Source organism: Diabrotica undecimpunctata, chromosome 3 (genome assembly GCF_040954645.1).
Source record: "Diabrotica undecimpunctata isolate CICGRU chromosome 3, icDiaUnde3, whole genome shotgun sequence".
Taxonomy (NCBI): domain Eukaryota; kingdom Metazoa; phylum Arthropoda; class Insecta; order Coleoptera; family Chrysomelidae; genus Diabrotica; species Diabrotica undecimpunctata.
This window is the reverse complement of record NC_092805.1, coordinates 115,667,794-115,695,007: the sequence shown is the minus strand read 5'-3', so window position 1 is coordinate 115,695,007 and position 27,214 is coordinate 115,667,794. Positions and strand designations below refer to the sequence as shown.

At 35.9% G+C, this 27,214-nt stretch overlaps 1 protein-coding gene across 2 annotated transcripts in view; it reads right to left on the bottom strand.

Moving 5' to 3' along the window:
- Positions 1 to 27,214, bottom strand: part of LOC140437266 (putative inorganic phosphate cotransporter) — a 114,183-nt gene that overhangs the window by 650 nt on the left and 86,319 nt on the right. For both annotated transcript variants that reach the window (XM_072526690.1, XM_072526689.1), the window contains exons 6-8: positions 19,694 to 19,826; positions 8,738 to 8,982; positions 463 to 712 (exon numbers count right to left, since the gene is read on the bottom strand). In XM_072526690.1, coding sequence (XP_072382791.1) covers positions 530 to 712; positions 8,738 to 8,982; positions 19,694 to 19,826 — 561 coding nt within the window. In that variant the 3' untranslated portion in view covers positions 463 to 529. The remainder of the gene's footprint in view (positions 1 to 462; positions 713 to 8,737; positions 8,983 to 19,693; positions 19,827 to 27,214) is intronic.

Genomic DNA, 27,214 nt, shown 5'->3' with positions numbered 1-27,214 from the left:
CTGTCTAAAATAATAGAAATACGCTTGGAACACAATATGAAGACACATATGATATTTATTGATCTTCCAGACGCGTATGATAGTGTCCCATTAACCAAGCTGGGGCAGGTGCTAGAAGACAAGAAAATTCCAACGTTTTATATAAATGCTATGAGGAAGTTGTCAGTTAGAAGTGTAAATCGATCGGGCATACAGACGGCACCAGAAAATACATGTTCGTGCGAATCCTGCCATCAAAAATCTACACTTTTAATTAGTCTTTAAAATCAACCGCAAATAAAAAATGAACTTAATTACGATATTTGAAAGAATATATTAAAGACAGATAAAATTAATAGAAGCAAGTATCTAATGAAACAAGACAATTAATGGATTATAAAATGTAGCAGCAAAAAAACAGTAATTCCATACAAACTTTTGTTAAAGAATAAACGTCACAACCGAGTTAGATAATGTACTTACCCAATATATTTTGCTTAACATTTTTTAGTTTATTTTAGTTCCTAAAAATATCACAAAATAAAACATTTTATTCGCTCGAGCTTTGGTTTTCTATATCTTGATTATGCTCATTGTGGGGTACTGCTGGTTGCGTTTCAATATCATTCCACTCCTGTACTTCCCCCGAAGCAAATATAATAAAAAATATGTCTGTCACAAAATAGACGCAAGCTGCAATTATGAATATAATTCTCCACTGTATTTGGTTAGTCTGAAAATGAAAGATATATATCTACCTGTTAAATGTATATAACAGAAACATTGGGACCTGTGATATATCATTTACGTAAATAATTACATATGAGTGTAAAATTCGGAAGACGTACAGAAGATTACAGTTTTCAAAACGTACCCTGTAAAAAACGGTATTGCCATACAGGCTATGCTTAAAATGATGTAGAAATTCCATTTAGTGTTAGCGTAGGTACTGCCACAGCACAAAATAACATAACATATAATTTACGGTTCTGTCACGTGGTGACAACGATGTAACATACACAGGATGGAACCTATGAATAAATGTTGATATTTTTACATGTAGCTGATAAACGACGGAATTGACGCCACATTACTAGCTACAATGTCCGACCTGAATTTGACAGTGATTACCGTGAATAGTTAGTTATTCCCGATATTTTAATGTTAAACAGGTAACATTATGTGTCAAGTCAATAATTCCATGTATTCTTTTTGGGTAAATTAATAAATTCGTTAAATTTTTAATATTTTGTAGTACATTGTCGTTGAAAGTATATTTAATAACGAAAAGACACCAGGCAACAAAAGATAATATTACGTTTCATCTTTAAGTATTAAGTACGAATATTTAAGAAGTTAAGAATTATATTTTTGTACCACTTTTATTGTTAATACAAAGACATTTTTTTTCCACACCCCTGCCATTCCGGAAACCAGAGTCGACCATTTTACTAGCTACTTTGGACGCAAGTATTTAATCATAGGTTGTTCCATCCTGTCTGGGCATGTTACATAGTAGCGTGGTCGCGTGGTGCAGATCTGTTAGTTTTATTTAGCCTCTGTTGACTTTGTTTTGAGAGTAACCATTTTATTGGTTTTTAAAAAGTCCGAAATCAATTCTAATTGTTTTCTTGTATTTTTAATGGAAGCCATATCAAAAAAATACACTAAAAAAATTGAGAAAACAAATAAAAACGAGGAAAGTGGTTAAAAACGACATAACCTAACTAAGAGCGAACATCACTCTGCCTGTGCTAGTTGTAGGGTGACTGAGTGTAGCTCTATAACTGATACAGCCGGTCCCAAGCTCAGAAAAAATGAGAGATAGGGTAGAACACCTCCATAAAAGACCAGAGTTCAGCTGGCTCGGATGATAGCACTCAGAGAGGATCCTTTGATCAACGGCGGATGGATAACATGGGGCTACCCAGTGGTCCTGAAGGCGGAACAATATTAAAAGAAAGACCGATCTCTCAAGTCCTAAAAGACAATTGGTATGTGGGAAGAACATCATGAGAAAAAATTACCCGGCCCTCCAGGTAGGGGGTTTAGATATTGGGTTTGCTCCCCATTACGTGTGTTACGATAAATTGTTCGCGCGGTTATTTAAATGGTAACCGGTGTAAATGTTTCAAATAACTTATATAAGTGTAAATAAATTAATATTTGAGTGTTTCTATGTAGATTAAATAAATAAATATATGTAAATAAACTCATAAAGTGTTGTAAAGTGTAGAACATTTTATAATAAATAAAGTCAATAAATTAAATTTATAAAAACAGTTCAGTGGTGTCAGAGTGGAATATATTTTAAATAAATTGTGAAAATGACTACGATTTATGAGCTCACATTTACGAATTTGAGATAAGAAGACATCTCGAGGACAGAGAATTAGCTGCTACCGGAAAAAAGGCCGATTTAGTCCAATGACTAAAGAACGCTTTGGAGGAAGAGAGTTTGGACCCGGAAACTTATATATTTGAAGACAAACATACTGCTGTCACCTCGTCGATTTCGAAAATTTCTTCTGATGTGGCCAAAGTTTCTGGTGATGTGGCCAAAGTTTCTGGTGATGTGACCAACGTTTCTGGTAACATCGCATCATTAGAGAACAAAGTTTCCGGCGACATCGCTTTTTTAGAAAACAAAGTTTCTAACGAGATTTCTTCTCTGGAAAGCAAAGTTTCTGCTAACATCCCTTTGGAAATCTCTAAAGTCATTTCTGAGATGTCTGCCCTCGACGATAGAATATCTTCATTCAAAAACCAAGTTGCTGCCGATATGTTGGCCTTCGAAAAAAAGATGGAAGAGATGGAAAGGAAGATGGAGGAAACAGGGACAGCAGAGAGAGGAAACAATCCAATTACAGTAGAGATAAAAAAAGACGAGACGAAATGTAAGCTGGAAACATGGCGGTTCTGTTCTGAAGGAAATGAAGGTTCTGTTCATGTTAAAGTCCCAACTTTCGACGGAAAATCGTCATGGAACAACTACATGAAACAGTTCGAATCAGCTGCAAGAGCGAATGGATGGCCTGAAAAAGAAAAGTCTGCAAACCTGACTATCGCTCTTCAAGGAGATGCCGTAGAGGAGACGGATGATTTCGAATAACTTAAGAAGAGGTTAAACATGCAATATGGTCACGAACATTTGGAGCATGTATATCAGTCGCAGCTTATAAATCGAAGACAAAAGAGAGATGAGGCTCTTCAAGAATATGAGGTAGATATTGCCAGATTAATACGATATGCTTATCCAACAGCTCCCGAAGACATGATGGAAAAGTTGGCCGTTCAAACATTTATTGATGGTCTTCGTGATCATGAAATGCAGAGAACACTGCGATTAGCTCGTCACAAGACGCTGGTTGATGTCTTATCCGCCGCCCTCGAATACGAGTCAGCTACGCAGGCCTCTGGCGGGTACAGTAAAGTTAGGACTGTAAAAGAGGAAGGAGATGAAGATAAACTTGATCAGCTGGTTAATATGATGAAAAGTATTACATACAAGAAAACGAAGACCATAAGATGCTGGAATTGTGGCGAAATAGGACACGTACGAAGTTCAAGTAAGCACCCTAGGTACGACTCAAATCAAGAAACTCACCATCAGGAAAACTAGAACGGAACTTTTCCAAAGTCCCTCTCATACTAATAGCTTTCTTGAAATGTCGTGAAAATAGTGTATATGTAGATGAAGAAATAAATGGTAAAAGGCATACGTTGTTGGTGGATACCGGAGCCACCAGAACCATTATACGCCCGACAGTTAAAAACAGCCGTAAGAAACTGTTACAACTGTTATACCAACGAGGTTGCGACTTCGGAGCGCTACAGGTGAAAATGCCAACATTCATGGAGAAATCCAGGTACAATTAGGAATTGGAGCAGAAAAGTTCGTCCATACTGTTATAGTTGCTGACATCGAAGAGGATGTTATATTAGGAATGGACGTAATGAATATGCATGGATTCCAATTGGATTTTAAGAATAAGGTAATCAAAGTTGGCAACGAGGAGGTATTTTTTCATCCTCATGATGACAACACTGTGCAAATAGCCATTAAAGAAGATACAGTCGTACCTGCTAGAAGTGAAACGATCATAGTAGCGCGGTTACAGGGAATTGTGAACGAAGGGACATCTGTTATCAGATGGAGAAAAGGAAATTAAGGGAATTTCTTCGGCAGTATCGTAATATTTTCGTACCGAAAGGAGGAAAGACGCGAAGAACTACCGTTGTTAAGCATAAAATTGATACTGGTAATCCTAAGCCAATTCGTTAAACAGCTCGACGATTACCAGAGGCGAAAAGAGAGGAAGCTGAAACGACTGTTCAGGAAATGAAGAAAGACGGGGTGATAGAAGCTTCTACGGGCCCATGGGTCTCTCCGGTGGTTCTGGTTAAGAAGAAAGACGGAACGACGAGGTTCTGTGTGGATTACCGTTTGCTGAACAACGTTACCAAGAAAGATAGTTATCCTCTGCCTCGGATCGACGACACATTGGACACATTGGCTCGAAGTAAATTGTTTTCTACTTTGGATTTGAAGTCTGGATACTGGCAGGTAGAAATGGACCTAGTAGATAAAGAGAAGACAGCCTTTACCACAGCATCTGGATAGTGGCAATTCAACGTTATGCCATTTGGACTCCGTAATGCTCGTGCGACATTTGAGAGGCTTATGGAAAATGTGTTGACAGGGTTATCTTAGAAAAGATGCCTGGTTTATCTAGATGACATAATCGTCTTGGGGGAAACATTTGAAGATCATCTGAAGAATTTAGAAAACGTTTTCAATCGACTTAAAGCTGCCCAATTAATGTTAAACCCTAAGAAGTGTCAGCTATTTCAAGGTAAAGTCAATTATCTGGGTCATATATTCAGTAAAGAAGAAGTGGCCGTGGATAAGGGAAAAATTGATTCCATTAAGGAATGGCCAGAACCAACTGACAAACATCAAGTGAGAAGTTTTCTTGGAATATGTACTTACTACCGGAGGTTTATTAAGAAGTTTGCAGATATTGTTAAGCCATTAACGCGACTTACAGAGGAAGCAAGAGATTACCACTGGAATAGAGACCGTCAAAATGCCTTTTAAACCTTGAAAAATCATTTAATCACAACACCAATTTTAGGGTATCCACTGCCAGAAGGAGAGTTTATCTTAGATACAGATGCAAGTAATGTGGGAATTGGAGGAGTACTATCTCAGATTCAAGGACGACAGGAACGAGTCCTTGGATATTTTACTAAAGTTCTTTTAAAACCTGAGCGGAATTATTGCGTTACGAGAAGAGAACTTCTAGCAGTAGTGAAATCAGTAGAGCACTTCTATCAATACCTGTATGGAAGCAGCGGTGCTAATGGAATCCAAGGAAGCAGCAGTGCTAAGAACAACGATGGTCAACGACGACTGGACGCCTACTAAGATAAGGGAAGAACAAGAGAGAGATCCAGTTGTACAGAAAATTCGAAAATGGAAAGAGGAAAACCGTCGATCACCTTGGCAAGAAATATCAAGCTTATGCTCAGTAGTTAAGACGTATTGGGCCCAGTGGGACTCATTTATCATGGAAGATGGCTTGCTTGGAGTGCCGCCAATTAGATTGGAGGGTTATCCGAAGTTTGGTGCAAGAGGTCTTTAAAGACACCGAAGTCCAGCTGTTAGTCTGTTGCAATCCGCATAGTTACTGGTGCGGAGGCCCCTTGTCATTTTTTTACAACTGGAAGTTTTTCGCGCATCAGCAGGTACATCCACAATGATGCAAGTAAATAATGCAAGTATAAGACAAATCATCGAGGAAGACCGAAAACAACATGGCATGATGGAGTCCAAAAGTTAATGTCTCTGACTATAAACCGGATATTATAAATACTACGAGCGAAAACGGTATGCAATTTTTGGCAAGTCAAAAATTACATTTATAAAAGGTAAATTACATATCAAAGTAGGCGACCCATTATACTTGGATGGTATAACATACCGATTTGAATTTTTTTACATAAATGTGTTAAAATTGAAGTTTACACCATGTAATTATTTTATATCGATGATACATCATAGGGATCATTATATCATAATTATTTATGTATAGTATAAATAGGAAATTTATAAGAACTAATACCACAATATGAAAAAGAAAACATTCAGATTTTTAAAGCTAAAGTCATTAACAAAATAAAATAAAAAACGGACACTCCGAAATTACAAGTAAATATGTATGTAAACTCGTTGCCTTGGCAGACAAAATGATACGCCGCGCGCCGTTATATCGATAGCAAAAGATATACAGAACATTTACGGAGGTCTTCCCCATACTTTTATTGCCGAGGCTACTACATGGTACGAGGTAATGGAAACAAATGAAGCAAATAATGAGATTCTAAATGAATTTATTGTTAAATATGTAGATGTGATTGCTCAAACCACTCTGTTTTACCCAGCGGTATGTGAGGCAATCAAAATTGTTTCACAGGAAAAGAGTTGGGGAGGATACTGAATATACTGGCAAGGTAACACATTTGGACAGCAACCTATATGCCTTCAGTTATTATTCAAATCGTAACTTTACACCAATAAATTTCTAATCTTTTGCCATGTAAAATTGACTTTATTTAGTTTTTTTGCCACATAACATTGACTTTGTTGATTTTTCTCATGAAAATTATGTAGCTTATGTTATTCGCACAATCTTCACGACACGTCGTTTGCTAAAATCAGTCAAGCCGTTTGGGGCGTAGCGTGTACTGTCGAAATGGTCATATATACATACATACAAACATACATACAAACATACAGTGGGTGATCAAATTATTAGAGCCAACCCATAAAGTTCTACTTTTTATGTAATAATAGTATGTAATTGAGCTATAAAACATATTTTTGTGCTTAATTCTATTTTACTGTGATTAAAACCTTTAAAAACTGATAAAGTTTACAAATATTAAAAAAGAAACGAGTAATTATTACATAAAAACGCTTAAAATTATGTCTTAAGCCTAATATTTGGTAGTCTCACATTTTGCAGCAATGACTGCCTCGCACCTTCTTGGCATACTTTCTATGTATTTTTGGCCATTTTGTTAAATTGTTCCACTCCTGTGTCATACTGTTATTAGGCGCTCGATTAATTTGTGCTTTGTGGCTATAATTTCATTAGGAATTTCTGTCTTCATGAGCTTCCAAAGATTTTCAATTGGACTCAGATCTGGCAAATTGCCAGACCAGTCAAGAACCTGGTTGTCAGCAAGGAATTTTGTAACAATTTTTGCCTTGTGATCAGGAACCGAGTCATGCATAAATGTTAAACTTTATTCGGGAACCACTCCCGGACCTGGGGAAACATTTTTGTTTGCAGTACTCTCAAGTACTGGTCCTGCCGCATTGTTCCTTCAACAACGTAGAGTCTACCAGTTCCTTGACTGCTTATGATAGACCACCCCATGATACTCAGGGGGTGCTTTACCGTCCTTACAATAGAATACGCTTTGTATTATTCCCCAGGTCTTCTCCTCGCAAATTGAGTTCTATCCATGAGGATCTGCATAGTAGATTCGTCCGAAAAACAAACCTGGAATATTATTATTATTTTGGAATCGTGGACAAATTAATCAACTGTAAACTACATACAAGAAAAATAATGTTAAGTAATGTTATTTACCTGATTCCAATCAACAATGGTCCAACCTTTATGATCTTTAGCAATTGAAGCCTTTTTTTCTTCATGGCTGGTGTAAGTAACGGCTTTTTAGCAGGGCGACAGGTTGAAAACCCCAGATCCTTTTCTCGCTAAGGAGCTCTCGTTGGTGAAATATGAATGCCAGACTCCTGCACCATTTTCGTTAAAATCCTTCGAGGTTGTTTTCTGTTTTCTGTTGGCTGAGACAATATTTCCAATTTTTTTCATCTCGTGGTGTTGTAATTTTTGTTTCAACCACATTTTTGTTTGTGCCGTGGGTAAATCCAAATTTTCGTCAAGTTTTTTTCCTTTATACTGTCCACAATTGCTCTTGAAACTTTAAAAATTGATGCTATAGAGTGATTAGTGTTCAATAATAAAGTTTTTATTTCCGCTATTTTCTTTGGTGAGATGTCTTTGGCTTTTCCCATCACGTTCTGATACCACTAGTGTAACGAACACGCTAAATTCACAAAAAATAGTATACAACTGTCAGAATATCACTAGAGAGTAATGAAACCTATTTTTTTATTACTCTAAACGCTAAGAATACAAAACAATATGCACACGAGTTGCAAGCTAGGCTGGACAGCACTAACAAACAATGGCCTCTGAGTATTTACAGTGTTAGAAGATAATTAAATGGAAACAAACGCATTAATATATTATGCAGCTCAATTATATACCCTTTTTGTAAAAAAATTGAATTTTGTACACAGGTGAAATTGTACCTCGCTGCCGACGCCAATGTAAGATAGTGAAACACATTAATATGATGGAAAATATAAGCAGAAAATAAATTTAAAATAGTTTACAGGGTTTTCCATAAAAAAAACTTAATTCAAATTCTACCTATTTCTATTTAACTTTTAGCCCTGTAGGATAATCTATATATTTGAAAATATTTTTAAAACGCGAAGCCACACTGTATTTATGATTTTTTTTAAAACTTTTTCCTAGATTTTTTCTCACAATGGAGATATTGAACTCGGTCGTCTAAGTTGACCACCCTATATATTATAATGTTGTGAGTTAATCTCAGGATATTAAATAAAAAATATTTCCTCTAATATTACCAGATCAGTGACGATAAACTGCACGATAAGTGGAGAAATAATCGAAAATATACTGGTCGAACTGTTCGTGATTCCCATGAGAATTCCGGAATGGTTCGGCGAGAGATCAACATGGTTCACCTGGAAGCCACAGAAACCTCCTGCTGTGATACCACCATTAAAAATTAAAAGTGCTACTGAGAGGTATGAATGTTCTTTTGGAATAAAGCCAAGTAATGCCAGACTAAGAGCTGGAAGCAGAGTACCTAAAACAAAAAGTCAATTCGTTAGAGATTGCTTGCAATCGAACATTTTTTTTATTTAACAATTCGAATTCATACTAAAAGAATTTTCTCTTCACTAGATTGTACTTATTAAATTTAGTACACTTAGTCTGATTTATTTTATTACATGGATGTTTGAGCTCCTGTAAATATAGGCGGGTGGCTTTTGTCGAAAAAGCTCGATTTTGTACCCACAACCTGAAATTTGTTTTAATTGATAGATTATGATGCCAATATGCTATGTTTATTATTATGATAATTTTTCGACTGTTCTAACAACCATTCAAATTTCGTCATTTTGTGTCATGTGGAACAATTTCACCCAATCATGTCAACGTTAGACTGATAATTGCATTCAGTGCAATTTTCAATCCCTATGACAACACGATCGAGTTTGACAACTTCATCCAAATAAATTTCAAAATGTCACGTTTCGGCAATGAGAATGTTCAAAGTATAAATGCGCTAATCAAAGAAAAAATTCCCAGAAATACAACCTACAGTCACAAATATATTTGGGGAATATTCATGGAATTTTGCTGCGGACGAGAATATGAGTTGAATGAACATAGAAGCTTAGAAGAATTAGCGTTGATACTAAAAGATTGGGCCGTCAATATGAGAATATAATGTTAACTTAAATTTTAATAATTGTACTTTCACTAACTATACTTTTAATAAATAAATGTTTCGTTATGTTGAGTTATGATTTTTTTTTCGAAAAATTATCCGCCGAATATCCCTCGGACATTGATGAATGACTCATAATTACATGACAAATTTCTCAAGTTCGTTGGTAACTGTTACCAAGCAACGAGCTTTCGATTGTCATGAAATTATCTCGTCTGTTAGCAATGTCCTAGGGATATTACTACTGATAATTTTTCGACTTCTAACAACCATTCAAATTTCGTCATTTTGTGTTATGTGGAACAATTTCACCCAATCATGTCAACATTAGACTGATAATTGCATTCAGTGCAATTTTCAATTCCTATGACAACACGATCGAGTTTGACAACTTCATCCAAATAAATTTCAAAATGTCACGTTTCGGCAATGAGAATGTTTAAAGTATAAATGCGCTAATCAAAGAAAAAATTACCAGAAATACAACCTACAGCCACAAATATATTTGGGGAATATTCATGGAATTTTGCTGCGGACGAGAATATGAGTTGAATGAACATAGAAGCTTAGAAGAATTGGCGTTGATACTAAAAGATTGGGCCGTCAATATGAGAAAGAAAAACGGGGACGAATTCAAAGAGGCAACGGTGAAGACAATGTGGAACGTTTCGTGCAAACTATTGCAAGAAAAGTACTATAATGACTATAATATTATAATTGACCCGTTTAACAATACAGTGTTTAAACCAGCCCGAGATGCCCGCGATGCAATCAGGAAGAAATTACAAGCAGATCCATGTAAACGTAAGGCCAGTTCAGTTTCGTTAAATTGGTCTGAAATTAACAAAATAATATTGCTTTGGGATGAAGATACCCCTGAAGGTCTTATGCGTAAATTTTACCATATTGCTGCTGTAGAATTAGCGTGGCGAGGAGGAGAGGCAGTTGCTTGTCTGGTGGATTTTTTTCAAATCGAGAAAAATAACGATGACACTCCAACAAATCGCATTGAATACAATCCGGTATTCAGTAAAACGTGCCAAGGTGGTTCTAAAAGCTGTGCAAATAGTAAATGGTTGGTTATCAATAGTGAGAGACAAAGATGCCCTGTACGTCTTTTTCATAAACTGATATCAAAACGAGGCGACAATATTACCTCATCACGACTGTTCATAAAACCAAATCGACACTGGAAAAATGAAACTGACAAATGGTACGATAATGTACCTGTTGGAAGAAATACAATGAATGGATGGACTAAATCTTCTGCTGAAGCAATTGACTTGAATGAAAAGGAGAAAAAGATAACAAATCAATCGAATAGATCAACTTTAGTGAATTAGCAAAAAGTGGTGTAGAAGAACAACAATTGCTAAAAATTACTGGTCATGGCAATCAGAATTCTATAAAACCATACTTGAATCTCGATCAAGAACACCACAACAAGATTATAAATATGCGTGGTAATAGATCTTCTATAGTAGAGAACAGCAACGAATCTAATGTTAACTTAAATTTTAATAATTGTACTTTCACTAACTGTACTTTTAATAAATAAATGTTTCGTTATGTTGAGTTATGATTTTTTTTTTTCGAAAAATTATCCGCCGAATATCCCTCGGACATTGATGAATGCCTCTTTGCTTTTTTACAAATCTTGCATCCGATCTATTCTGGACTATGGATGTATACTTTATGGATCAGAAAGTAAACACATTTTAAATAAAATTTATGTATGTCAACGTACTGTTCTACGTATATGTATGGAAACAATGAAGTCTACTCCAATAGCACCATTGCATGTTGAAGCTTTAGAACCTTCCTTGAATTTTAGACGAGATTATCCAAGTGAAAATTTCATGTATCAACAATTCCTTATATTCTGGAATAAGCACACTACACTCAGATGATCTAACAAATATTTACTAGACTAATAAAAATCCACCAACTCTTTGCACGACCTTTAGAGCCATGTGTAACAGTAACGCCGGCTCCACACATGGGGACCAACGTTGGCCCCAACAGCGTTCGTCCAATGTGTGTACCGACAAAACTGTGTTGGAGATAATGTTGGCGCCAACGTTGGGAGTTTTCCGTGGACTATCGGTTTTTGCGTACACACACATTGGCGCTACAGCAGTGTTCCAATCGGCGTATAATTATTATGCTATTTAATCATAATTAAGTTGTTGGTGCGTAATTTTCGCAACCTGCATAAAATTAGGCACCTTATTTTGCACAATCTAGCAAATCAAAAGAAAATAAACCTATGACAAGCCAGTTTACAAACCTCGTCCTCGTCTTCTTTTTTCTTTTAAAACGCTTGTGCTGCCATTTTACGCAGCCTTCTTTTTAGAAAATAAAAATTACTTTATCGAAGAAAATTTCCATTCCATGACGGTATTAAAAAACAAATTTACAACATGCAAAAATAGATCTTCGGCCACCTGAGCCACCCCCGTTGAGTTGTTTAGGATTAACACTCTAATACACGTCGGTGGTCTATCAGAACGGGGTTTATGCTCAAAAGGCTATTTCTTACATAAATAAATAATATACATATCTGGTTTTTTCAGTACCCTTCAGACACAAAAAAAATGTACTTATCTAAATATTTTACAAAAGTATATGCCTTTAATTTTGAAATATAGATCAGTTTGTCTTAATAGACCACCGTCGTGTAGTCATGTAACTTTTAAAATATATAATTCCATATAACGGCTGTGGATTAAAGTCACGTTTGATGCAAAATAAACGACTAAGAAATTTGGGAATTGAGTTAATAAAAGAATAAATGGGATTCAGAGCCTCGACATCAGGTTGATATTGCAGCACTGCAAGAATTACGCTGGGAGGGACAAGGACAGATTTATAAACAAGACTTTACAATGTTATATTCAGGAGGAAAGAAACAAGGTCAAAAAGGGGTGGGATTCATGATACTAAGGCACCTAAGAGAGAAAATTATAAATTTCAAGCCAATATGCGAAGGGATGGCCTATGTTAGAGTCAACAACAAACCATTTAATATATTAATCTTGAACTTATACGCCCCCACAGAAACAAGCAATTCAGACGAAAAAGAAATCTTTTATGATAGGGTCGAAGAGAAGATAGAAAAAATAGCCAAAGAAGATCTCATATTTGTATTAGGAGACCTCAATGCCCAGATTGGAAAAGAGGACTTTTTACAACAAATTGCAGGAAAGCATACAATACACGAAAACACGAATGACAATGAGCAAAGACTATGTAATCTAGCAACAAGAACAAATTTGTTAATAAGCTCAACAAAATTTGAACATCCTAAAATACATAAGGTAACATGGAGGTCACCAGATCAGAAAACATATAGTCAAATTGATCACATAATGATTAATAAACGAAAACAATCGTCAATAAAAAATCTAAGTACATTTAGAGATGCGTGTGCAGATTCAGACCACTACATAGTCACAGCTACTATAAGACAAAAAGTTAAAATTGAAACAAAACAGAAAAACCAACATAAAAAGTGGAATGTCAATAAAATGAGTAATGAAGAAGTAAGAAAAAAATATGAAGAAGCAGTAACAGTTCAAATAAAAGAGAAATATAAAGCAAAAGATATAAACACAGAATAGGAGACGATCAAAAAATCAATAAAAGAAGGTGCAAATATGCAGGTAGGTAAAAGTCAGGCTAAAATAAAAAACAAGAATGTAGAGAAATAACAGAAAAAAAGTGCAAGCCAGAAATAAATGGCTAAGAACAGATAAAGAGGAAGACAGAGAAGAATAGACATCGAAGAATGAAGTAGACATCGAAATTTCAAAAGAACCAACATTAGAGGAATTTGATGAAGTAATACAGAGAAGCAAAAATGCAAAAGCCCCTGGTGAAGATGGAATTAATACGGAACTAATAAAATACGGAGGAAGGGAACTAAGAGGAAAAATACTGGCACTATTGAAAAATATATGGAAAGAAGAGAAAATGCCAGGGGACTGGGAGGTAGGGCAGATCATAACAATACATAAAAAGGAAGACCAACAAATCTGTGAAAATTATAGAGGAATACCGTTACCAAATACAACATATAAAATATTGACATCAATAATAAAAAGGAGGTTATCAAAGATCACACAGAAGACAGTAGGACAGTACCAATGTGGTTTCACAGAAAGAAGATCTACAATAAATCCAATATACACAATAAAATAAATAATCGAAAAAGAAAACGAATATAAATTAGAATTGGAAATGTTATTCATAGAGTTCAAACAGGCATTTGATTCAATTAAAAGGAACGGATTAATGATGGCACTTAAAAAATTAAAAATTCCACATAAACTCAGAAAATTAATAGAAATTACAATGAGAACTACAAAAATAAGGATAAAGACAAAGAGGAGAGACAGTGGAATTTAGTATAAATAAAGGGATGAAACAAGGAGATGCCTTATCAACAACGCTATTTAATCTAGCATTAGAATATGCTAGAAACTACGAAATATAAAAATAAAGAAAATCTCAGAACAAGAGGTGGTCAAATAATTGTATATGCAGACGATATTGCTATTATTGCAAAGAACAGGAAAATAATGAAAGAAATGCTAAAAGAAATAAGAGAGAAAGGGTAGGTAATGGAACTAAGATTAAATCAAGAAAAGACAAAAATATTAAGATTAGGGAAAAAGCCAATGAAAGAAAAAATCAAAATAGGAAGTTCTGAGTTTGAAGAAGTGGAATACTTCAAATACCTAGGAGTTACAATAAGCAAATCCGGAGAAAGGAAGTCCGAAATAAAAGAAAAAATATAAGCAGCGAATAAAGCTTATTTTGCAAACGAAAGATTACTTAAAAGCAAAACACTGGCTAAGAAAACTAAGATGAACATTTATAACACTATAATTAGGCCAATATTATTATATGCATGAGAAACAATGACGATGGTTAAAAAAGATGAAGAATACTTAAAAATAGCAGAGAGAAAGATTGTGAGAACCATACTAGGAACAATCAGAACAGAGCAAAATTAATATAAAAGCAGAACAAATGCAGAGATTAAGAAAGAACTTAAGGAAGACATCGTGTCTAAAATAAAGCAATGCAGAGTTAGATGGTTAGGTCACATTTGGCGAGCAGGAAATGAGGCAATAACATACATAATGATAGAATGGAATCCAGGAGGAAGAAAGAGAAGGGGAAGACCAAGATCAAAGTGGCTGCAAGAAGTTGAAGAAGACCTTCAAAGGGCAGGAGTCAGAGAATGGAGAGGAAAAACTAGAGACAGGAAAAAATAGAGAGATATTGTCAAGAAGATAACATAAACAAAAGGTTTTAAAACACATAATTATATACCTTTTATAAAGGATTTTAAATAAATTTTTTGATACATGGTATACAGCCAGCTACAGGAACTTAGTTTTCTTGTGGATTATAAACAAAAGGGACTGATCCACCCAAGAAATAGGATCTAGAAAGCATTCGCGGTTTAACCCCACGCTGGGGGGTGTATAGCCATTATATAAATATATATATATACACTCACTCAAAAATGTTTTGCATATTATCTGTAACTCCACTGAACGTTTCTCATTTGAAATTTTTTGCACTGAGATTTTTTTTGTCTACTAAAATAATGTATTTTATTGCTTGATTTTTGTTTCTTAATTGTCGCAAAGATTCTCAGTATTTATATTGCGTTCATCAGTTTTCGAAAACCGATATTTGTAAAAATTGGTTTGCGTTTTATTCACTTTGTAGTGAACAATATGAATAGACAAGTGATATCTGAGTTCAACAGAGCTATAATCGTTACTTTGACTGAGGAAGGCCACACACAAGTCAACGTTGCTGTCCGAGTTGGAGTTAATCAGGGTGATGGGTCTCGGATAGTGAAAAAATATCGAGAAACGAATTCTGTTACCGATCGTCCAAAAAACGGAAGAGTCAGAATTACTACCAATGTCCAAGAACGCTTTTTAACGTTAACTGCCCGGAGAAACTCCTCTATGACTGCCTTACCTATTAGAAGAGAGCCCCAGCAAGCTCATAATATTGTAATTTGCGATCAGACTATTAGAAATAGGTTACATTAGGCGAATTTATTTAGAAGAAGACCATTGTTTGTACCAAAGCTTACGTTAGAGCAGAAAAGGACTCGACTGGAATGGGCCAATGAATATTTACAATGGCATGACAGCAGATGGGGAAATGTGTTATTTTCTGATCAAACCAAAATTAGCCTTTTGTAGGATAATCGCCCAGGAAGGGCGATTGGAGGATTGGCGATTGGCGATGGAGGAACCCAAATCGACGCGATAGACTTGACCAAGCTGTCCAAAGAGTCCCATATCAAGGTGGCTCCATAATGTTTTGGGGCGGCATCATACTAAATAATAAAACTCCTTTAATTCCTATTGTTGGTAACATGAATAAACAAATTTATATTGATACCATTCTTAGGCCTGTTGTACGCTTGTGGCGAGGAGCTATTGGTCCAGAATTTATTTTTATGGACGACAATGCGCCTCCCTATCCTACGAGACATGTGACGGATTTTTGAGAGACAGAAGATATCGTCAGATTACAATGGCCACCTTACTCACCTGACCTCAATCCCATTGAACACGGATGGGATATGCTCAAAAGAAAAATTCAGTCCCGGCAGCTACCCCCAAGGACACTACAAGACCTTAGACTAGCAGCGATTGAAGAATGGGGCACCATGGACCAGAACTACATTAATACACTTATAAGAAGCATGGGACATCGCATTCAGTCTTGCATTGATGCAAGAGGTGGAAATACGGCATATTAAGTATTAGTTCCTATATCTGTACAAAATAAAAAAAAAAAAATATATTTATAATACATATTGTAAATATTGATAATAAATTGTTAATCCTTTAAATTTTTTTTAAAACATACAATTTTATATATATAATAAAGTATTTTGTTAAAAAAAAAATAGATTTCACCAGATTTGGTGGATAATTTTGAAAATATTACATTATGCAAAACATTTTTGAGTGTGTGTATATATATATAGATATATATATATATATATATATATATACAGATATATATATATATATATATATATATATATATATATATAATATATATATATATATATATATATATATATAATATATATATATATATATATATATATATATATATATATATCTATATATATATATATATATATATATATATATATATATATATATTGAAAATGTTGTATTTTATTAATTTTATTTTTATTTATAATAAATGTTGTAATTTTTAAAATCTGTGGTTCGTTGTTTAATTTAATATATACCTCAGCTAGCTCAATTATGTGTTCTAAGCAATCTGTCACTGTGTGACGTCGACTCTGTAGTCTCCTGGTAGAGTTCAAAAAGAAATTAAACCAAAATTTACTTTAGACCTTTGATAAATTAACCCAAATGAAGCACGTTATTTATTAATATTGAACAAATTTAATATAAACAATAAAATTCGTCTGCAACTTGGGTTGCCTTTAAAAATTTACAAAATAGGAATCGTATAAATCTTAATGTGGTTTAGAGTCGTGACAATAAAATTTTATTACAAAATGTGGAGACTCTATACAAGTACCTAAAAACTAAATAAATATTGCAACTTTATAAAGTGTTTAAATGAACTATAAAAAAAAAATGAACACTTTATTCCGCTGACTTTTAACTTGCATTCAAATATAATCAAAATTTCAAATGATCCCCAAAATTATTATCCAACCTTACTTTAAAACAGTTCTGATTTATTTAAAGAAAACTAACTACTTGCAAAATAATTGGTGAAACTGGAATATCAATCCTCTCTTCGGAAGTTAAGGTACGTACTATTCTATTTTTAATTTAATGATCATTAATATTTTCAATTTTTTTAAGGCCTATCGCAATTATGTTAATTCATGAATTTTAATTTTCTCAATTTAAATGACATTTCTGTACTCCAATAATAATTTATAAGTTAAATTGTTTCTCTTACTCTCTGGAACAAATTCTGGATATCTCTGCTGTGGAAACTGTGGAAAAACTAAAATTCTCTTTAGACGAGTTAAAAAAACACTCCCGACCTATTCCACAATTTCAGGACTCTCCTTTCAAAATTTCTTGTCGGCCTCTCCCCAAAATCTATCATCCGTTGCTAACAGCAACCAACGTTCTTTTTTCTTTTCGTCTTCTATTTTTTTTTTAACCATAAAACTGTCCTGTTCTGACACATTTGTCAATCCACATTAATTTCTCATAATCACTTTAATCACATCTAATTTGGGAATTTATAAAAAAAAATGTTCAGATATAAAACTTATTCTATTACAATGCTAATACAATTTATTCTTTTCATCTCCACATCATTGTAATTTCTTATTTAACAAAACCCCTATTAATTTAGCTCCCATAGACTTGCTTGACAGTTTATTTTCTGACGTTTTCAAAATTTCTATGTTTAAATATTTTTTTAAGAATTCTTCTTTTTTTGTTCTTTTTAAGGTTTAGACGATTCACCTATACACTAGGCAACTATACTATTCAGAAATTATTAACACTATACCAGGTAAGTCAAAATTAATTTATTTAACAATTTACTAATCTTTTTCTCTCTTTTATTTCAGAGTCGAACCCACATTGTGATGGCTTCATGAAATTCATGAACAACAAACTCATATAAAAATCCATTTAAGTTGTATCCTTTTTAACATATTGAAATCATTTCAATATATATATATATATATATATATATATATATATATATATATATATATAATATATATATATATAATATATATATATATATATATATATATATATATATATATCTATATATATATAATATATGTATATATATATATATATATATATATATATATATATATATATATATATATATATATATATTATATAATAATTATATTAGAATATTAATGTTAGTAATTTTTTATTTATTTATTTCTCAATACGTATCTGGCTAAATAGCTAAGTGCTAAAGCCACAAAAAAATATGCTATTTTTAAAAATTTACCGAAAATAGTCCATGGCAACCTATTTATTTATAACAATTGGTAAACAAATTATAAAAAATTGCTTTTTTCACTTCGAAACCACTTTTTTTTAATAATTCGGGTTATTTTAAAATAAAAGTTATTCTTTAAATTAAAAATGCAAATAAACACCGAAAAAGACCAATTTTAGCGTTTTTCGACGCCATTTTTCAATAATTTGGACATCGAATTAAAAAAAAAAACAAAAAATATGTGATAAAACCTTAAGTCAACTGGTTTAAAAATAAGTAATTCCATTTTGATTTTATATTACAAAAATCAGCTTAAAAATCGATAAACGTCTGAACTTTAACGTTCCAAACACATTGATTATTTCTTACCCACAACGTTTCTTATTCCGAAACCCAATGGTATATCAATTTGATAATGGATATTTTAAACTGATTTTTGCAATATAAAATCAAAATGGAATTATTTATTTTGAAACTATTTGACTTAAGGTTGCATCTTCTATTTTTTGTCTTTTTTTAATGTCTTTTGATTTCTTTAAATGTTGATATCCAACCTATTGAAAAATGGTCTCGAAAACGATTAAATTGGTTTTTTCCGCCTCTACTACAATAACTCAAATTATTAAAAAAGTGGTTCGAAGCGAAAAAAAGTATTTTTTTATAATTTGTTTAAAAATTGCTAGAAATTCATAGGTTTCCATGGAAAATTTTCGGTGTACTTTGAAACGTAGCATATTGGCATCATAATTATATCGAGTAGAACAAGTTTCAGTTTGTGGGTATAAAAACGACCATTTTCGACAAAAAATTTAATTTTCTACAGTTGAGTCGAAGGCCAGTTATGGATCAAATGTATCAAGCGCAGCATTACTGTTTGTCGACTTTCTCCATGATTTCGCTGAATTTCATCCAATATGCATTAACGTAGTATTGATGATACATATTCATAAAAAATAACATTAGTTTGGGCCATTTGTTATATCTATATCACTATATCTATTTTTATTCTTTCCTTGTATACATAAATACTTACCGATACTATTAAATATTTTCCTGGCATTTCCGCGGCTAACAATATTTCTATTGATCAAATAATCACAGATAGGACTAAATATTACTGAACACAATCCCATAGCCACGTATGGGGCGGCTGATAGTAAACTATTCTGAAAAAAGTCGAGGTTTAAGTATTTATCTCAGTTTAATTAGAATTTGATTAAATTAAATTATGCCCTTGGCACGGTAATATTGACGAGTTACTAAACAATAGTCTCCTTTTATACCGCTATGCTAGTGCGTCTTTGGGATTATAGCAGCCTGCTATCTATTGGACCTACGGTATACAAGGAAGGTAACAGGCCAAGTGCTTCAACTGCCTATTATTATCTCTGGTTTTACTAGAGGTATTCATTTTGTTCAGGTTGAGTTGAGGTTGAGGACTTGTAATATGTAGATATTGTTGTGGATTTATTAAAAGGTTCAATATTTATAACACTTACGGATTTAATTTATTTCTTTATTTATATTAACTTATCTGACAAATTTATATATATCCGTACGTTACAAATTCGCGAGCGCGAGTTCAGAATTAACTGTTCCTTCCAAATCAAATGTCCTTTATATATGCCATTGCCTTTACGCTAGAATCATCGAACAGCCTTCTCGATTTGCGGCGAAATTATAACGGTAAGGCAAACGGGTATTTTTTTACATCGGCTCGACCGTTTCTGGAAGGTCCATTCAGGTAAATTTCTGCCGGCTAATAGAATACTCTCGTAAAATCTAAAAACAGAACACATTAGTCATAATATTTACGGTTATTTTAGGCCAGGATAATTATCGTAACATTGCCCCCCTCTTAAAAGATGGTTCCTCCTGGAACCTTGTCGGGACTGAAACCGGAACTGTATGCTGGTATCGGCAACTGGACCCTCTTTTACAACTTCCAGTTGTATAAAAATGACAAGGGACGGTTTTCTCTCCGCACCAGTAACTATGCGGATTGCAACAGACTAACACCTGGACTTCGGTGTCTTTAAAGATCTCCTCCACCATATTTCGGATAACCCTCCAATCTAATTGGCGGCACTCCAACTTTGGCATGGCTAACTTTTGCACGTCGGACTCTAGTACGTGCTCTCTCAATTGAAGTAAGGCTTCCCACACATCTCGGTAGGTAGGTTGGTCACGGGCAGTGTCTTTTGTTACCAGGTAGAAAAGGTAACGTGATGCATCTTGGAGTTTCAAGGTTTTACCGGGAGCTGGCACCTGGCATTGAAGTTCTGCAACTCGACCAAACTTCCTTCGAAAGACGGATGCCAACCCTGGTGCGTCTTTGATACTGGCCGGGATGGTAAGGGCCAGCGAGTAGTCTGTAGTTGCTTTTCTTCAGTGGTAACACCATGTCTTGCTTTACCGGTACCTCCATAGGCACCCATGAATTCCTCAAACGTGAGGTCAGACACGTCTTGGACTTGGTTTACTTCCACTTCTTCATCTACGTCGTGGTCACCTTCGAAAGACGCCAGCCGGTTATGGTGTACTATCATCGGCTTTCCCCTCGGAATCTTGCTTATTCGGTAGATGACATCGTTGATCTTCTCCATGATGAGGTATGGACCTTCCCAAAACTGCTGCAATTTGGGAGAACAACCTTTTCGCTTCTTGGGATTATACAGCCATACTTTGTCGTTCTTCTTAAAGCAACCCTTTTCGGCTTGTGTATCGTACCGTTTCTTCATTCGGTCGCTAGCGATCTGAAGGTGGGAACGGACCAACTCATGTACATCGTCCATTCTTCTTCGTAATTCGATCACATAATCTTCACCTGCTACATCTTCTCCAGGTCGACACCCAAATTCTAGATCACAAGGTAGTCGCATTTCGCGTCCGAATAGGACTCTGGCTGGTGTCTGGCCCGTTGATTCGTTAACAGCAGATCTGTAGGCCATTGTGAAGAACGGAAGGTATTGGTCCCAGTCTCGCTGATGATCGGACACCATCTTTGTCAAATACTTGCCAACTGTCCTATTCATTCGTTCTACCATACCATCCGATTGCGGATGATACGCGGTAGTTCTTGTTTTCTTCATGCCTAGTCTATCACATATTCCTTGGAATAGATCACTTTCGAAGTTCCTGCCTTGGTCACTATGGATCTCCAAAGGCACTCCAAATCGGCTGATATATTCTTGGATCAACTTATCTGCAACGGTGGCGGCCTTCTGGTCTGGAAGTGCGTAAATCTCGACCCACTTAGTGAAGTAATCCATTACTACCAGCATGTACTTGCCTCCATTTTCACTTTCTGGAAATGGCCCAGCGATGTTCAAAGCTATTCTTTCAAACGGGCTTCCAACATTATATTGTCTCATAGGAGCTCTCCTTTTTCGGTAAGGCCCGTTACTCGTGGCACAAATAGTACATTTCTTACACCAGTCTTTTACATCGTCGGAACTGTTCATCCAATAAAACCGTTCCCGAATTCGCTGAAGGGTTTTCCTTACACCAAAATGCCCTCCCGATGGACTGTCGTGTAACTGACGAAGTACTTCGGCTATTCTGCTCTTTGGGATCACCAACTGTCTTCTCTTCTCTGAACCGTCATCATTTTCCAGGACTCGTTTGAGCAAGCCATCTTCGATGATAAATGAGTCCCACTGGGCCCAATACGTCTTAACTACTGAGCATAGGTTCGATATTTTCTGCCAAGGTGGTCGACGGTTTTCCTCTTTCCATTTTCGGATTTTCTGTATAACTGGATCTCTCTCTTGTTCTTCCCTTATCTTAGTAGGCGTCCAGTCGTCGTTGAGAATCGTCGTTCTTAGCACTGCTGCTTCCTTGGATTCCGTTTTGTTGCAGTGGGAACACTCTGCTGGGCATGGCCTTCTGGAAAGAGAATCAGCGTTTCTGTGGCTAACTCCGGCTCGGTGCTCAATCTTAAAATCGTATTCTTGGAGTCGTTCGATCCACCTGGCTATCTGACCCTCTGGATTCTTAAACTGCATCAACCACTTAAGGGCGGCATGGTCGGTTCGGATTAAAAACTTCCTTCCATAGAGGTATTGATAGAAGTGCTCTACTGATTTCACTACTGCCAGAAGTTCTCTTCTCGTGACGCAATAATTCCGCTCAGGTTTTGAAAGAACTTTACTAAAATATCCGAGGACTCGTTCCTGCCCTCCTTGAATCTGAGACAGCACTCCTCCAATTCCCACATTACTTGCATCCGTATCTAAGATGAACTCTCCTTCTGGCAGTGGATACCCTAAAATTGGTGCTGTTATTAAATGCTTTTTCAAGGTCTCAAAGGCATTTTGGCAGTCTGTATCCCAGCGGTAATCTCTTGCTTCCTCCGTAAGTCGCGTTAATGGCTTAGCGATATCTGCAAACTTCTTAATAAACCTCCGGTAGTAAGTACATAGTCCAAGAAAACTTCTCACTTGATGTTTGTCAGTTGGTTTTGGCCATTCCTTAATGGAATCGATTTTTCCCTTATCCACGGCCACTCCTTCTTTACTGACTATATGACCCAGATAATTGACTTTACCTTGAAATAGCTGGCACTTCTTGGGGTTTAGCATCAATTGGGCAGCTTTAAGTCGATTAAAAACGTTTTCTAAATTCCTCAAATGATCTTCGAATGTCTCCCCCAAGACGATTATGTCATCTAAATAAACCAGGCATGTTTTCCAAGATAACCCTCTCAACACATTTTCCATAAGCCTCTCAAATGTCGCAGGAGCATTACAGAGTCCAAATGGCATAACGTTGAATTGCCACAATCCAGATCCTGTGGTGAAGGCTGTCTTTTCTTTATCTACTGGGTCCATTTCTACCTGCCAGTATCCAGACTTCAAATCCAAAGTAGAAAACAATTTACTTCCAGCCAATGTGTCCAATGTGTCATCGATCCGAGGCAGAGGATAACTATCTTTCTTGGTAACGTTGTTCAGCAAACGGTAATCCACACAGAACCTCGTCGTTCCGTCTTTCTTCTTAACCAGGACCACCGGAGAGACCCATGGGCTCGTAGAAGGTTCTATCACCCCGTCTTTCTTCATTTCCTGAACAATCGTTTCAGCTTCCTCTCTTTTCGCCTGTGGTAATCGTCGAGCTGTTTGACGAATTGGCTTAGCATTACCAGTATCAATTTTATGCTTAACAACCGTAGTTCTTCCCGTCTTTCCTCCTTTCGGTACGAAAATATCACGATACTGCCGAAGAAATTCCCTTAATTTCCTTTTCTCCATCTGATTTAGAGACTGTCCTGCAACTGCAACCATTTGGTCGAATTTATCGTTGGAATTATCAGATGTTGTCGCCTGACGGATTATGGATGTCACAGGTACACAAGTTCCTACTTTTGTCTCTTTCTTTATGGTCACTGGGTAGTCGTTGACATTGATAAGTCTCACAGGAATTTCCTTAGCCGAAGTCACCAATTCCTTTCCAATTATGATTCCACGGCCAACCTCATCGTCGTGGTTCCAAGGCTCCATCATAACAGGTCTCCCTTCGTCTACAATTCCCTGTAGTCGCGCTACTATGATCGTTTCGCTTCTCGCAGGCACGACTGTATCTTCTGTAATGGCTGCTTGCACAGTGTTGTCATTATGTGGATGGAGAAATACCTCCTCGTTGCCAACTTTGATTACCTTATTCTTAAAATCCAATTGGAATCCATGCATATTCATTACGTCCATTCCTAATATAACATCCTCTTCGATGTCAGCAACTATAACAGTATGGACAAACTTTTCTGCCCCAATTCCCAATTGTACCTGGATTTCTCCATGAATGTTGGCATTTTCACCTGTAGCGGTCCGAAGTCGTAACCTCGTTGGTAACAGTTTCTTTCGGCTGTTTATAACTGTCGGGCGTATAATGGTTCTGGTCGCTCCGGTATCCACCAACAACGTATGCTTTTTACCATTTATGTCTCCATCTACATATACACTATCTTCACGACATTTCAAAGAAGCTATTAGTATGAGAGGGTCTTTGGAAAAGTTCTGGGTCGAAGCTGCCCCCCTAAGGCTGACCCGTTCTAGTTTTCCTGATGGTGAGTTTCTTGATTTGCGTCGTACCTAGGGTGCTTACAGGAGCTTCGTACGTGTCCTATTTCGCCACAATTCCAGCATCTGATGGTCTTCGTTTTCTTGTATGTCATGCTTTTCATCATATTAACGAGCTGGTCAAGTTTATCTTCATCTCCTTCCTCTTTTACAGTCCTAACTTTACTGTACCCGCCAGAGGCCTGCGTAGCTGACTCGTATTCGAGGGCGGCGGATAGGACATCAACCAGCGTCTTGTGACGAGCTAATCGTAGTGTTCTCTGCATTTCATGATCACGAAGACCATCAATAAACGTTTGAACGGCCAATTTTTCCATCATGTCTTCGGGAGCTGTTGGATAAGCATATCGTACTAATCTGGCAATATCTACCTCATATTCTTGAAGAGCCTCATCTTTCTTCTGTCTACGATTTTTAAGCTGTGACTGATATACATGCTCCAAATGTTCGTGGCCATATCGCATATTTAACCTCTTCTTCAGTTGTTCGAAATCATCGGTCTCCTCTACGGCTATGGTCTGAAGCACAACTAAGGCATCTCCTCGAAGAGCGATAGTCAGGTTTACAGCCTTTTCTTTTTCAGACCATCCATTTGCTCTTGCGGCTGATTCGAACTGTTTCATGTAGTTGTTCCATGATGATTTTCCGTCGAAAGTTGGGACTTTAACATGAATAGAACCTCCACTTCCTTCAAATTTCGGCCGTGTCTCCAACTTAAATTTCGTCTCGTCTTCTTTTATCTCCACTGTAATCGGATTGTTACCTCTCTCTGCTGTCCCTGTTTCTTCCATCTTCCTTTCCATCTCTTTAATCTTTTCTTCGAAGGCCAACTTATCGGCAGCAACTTGGTTTTTTAGCGAAGACACTCTATCGTCAAGAGCAGATATTTCAGAAGTGACTTTAGAGATGTTAGCAGAAACTTTGCTTTCCAGAGAAGAAATCTCGTTAGAAACTTTGCTTTCTAAAGAAGCGATGTCGCCGGATACTTTGTTCTCCAATGATGCGATGTCGCCGGAAACTTTGGCTACATCAGAAGACACTTTCGAAATATCGTCGGAAACTTTGTTCTCTAATGATGCGATGTCGCCGGAAACTTTCGAAATCGACGAGAGGACAGCATCTTCAAATATATAAGTCTCTGGATCTAGTCCTTCTTCTAGCAAAGCGTTCTTTAGTCGTTGGACTAACTCAGCCTTTTTTCCGGTAGAAGCTAATTCTCTGTCTTCAAGATGTCTTCTTAAATTAGTCACTGTCAGCTCATAAATCGTAGCCATTTTCACAATTTATTTTATATTCACTTGTATTATAATTATAAGTCTAATTTATGTTCGATCTCACTCCTGACACCATTTGTTGTGGATTTATTAAAAGGTTCAATATTTATAACACTTACGGATTTAATTTATTTCTTTATTTATATTAACTTATCTGACAAATTTATATATATCCGTACGTTACAAATTCGCGAGCGCGAGTTCAGAATTAACTGTTCCTTCCAAATCAAATGTCCTTTATATATGCCATTGCCTTTACGCTAGAATCATCGAACAGCCTTCTCGATTTGCGGCGAAATTATAACGGTAAGGCAAACGGGTATTTTTTTACATCGGCTCGACCGTTTCTGGAAGGTCCATTCAGGTAAATTTCTGCCGGCTAATAGAATACTCTCGTAAAATCTAAAAACAGAACACATTAGTCATAATATTTACGGTTATTTTAGGCCAGGATAATTATCGTAACAATATTTTAAAAATATCTAGACGTTTTTGCCAGAGCCGGAGATTGATCCCGGCCTCCTGCGGGAAAGTCAGACATTCTACCACCTGAGCTCTCCTGCACGACGAATAACTAAATATAAAACTTCTCATTAATAACGTTCATTTATTACGATTTTGGTGGTTGAAGACTGGTAATAAACTTCGGAGACAGCGTAGGTGTCGACCCTCACACTGTAATAAAACTCTGAGAAATGTCCATTGTTTCCTGACGAATAAGTCGGGGGTTCTAGGAACCCCCAGGCCCAAAATGTAACTCCAAAGAAACTTCATGTCTTAATACGACGTATGTTATGAATGCTTCTGCTACTGTAGTCGCTTCTTGATTCGGAAGGGGTGCAATTTCAAGAACTTTTGAAAAAAAAAATCCGTTGCGTTCATTAAGAACTTGTTTCCTCTCCGTGTTATCGGAAGTGGACCGAAAATATCCACTGCAAGTCATTCAAAAGGCTCTCCGGAAAGATATTGTGCCATTTTACCATGACTACTTGGTCTAAGACCTTTTATACCATTACATAAATCGCATTTCTTACACCAATCTTCTACATCTCGGCGGCAATTGATTTAGTAAAATCTGTCTCGAACTCGCAAGGGTTCTTCAACTCCGAAATGTCCTCTCGAAAGGCTGCTATGAAGTTCTTGTACCACATTTTTAATGTGTGATTTTGGCAGTACAACTTGTTGAACTGTACGTACTCCATC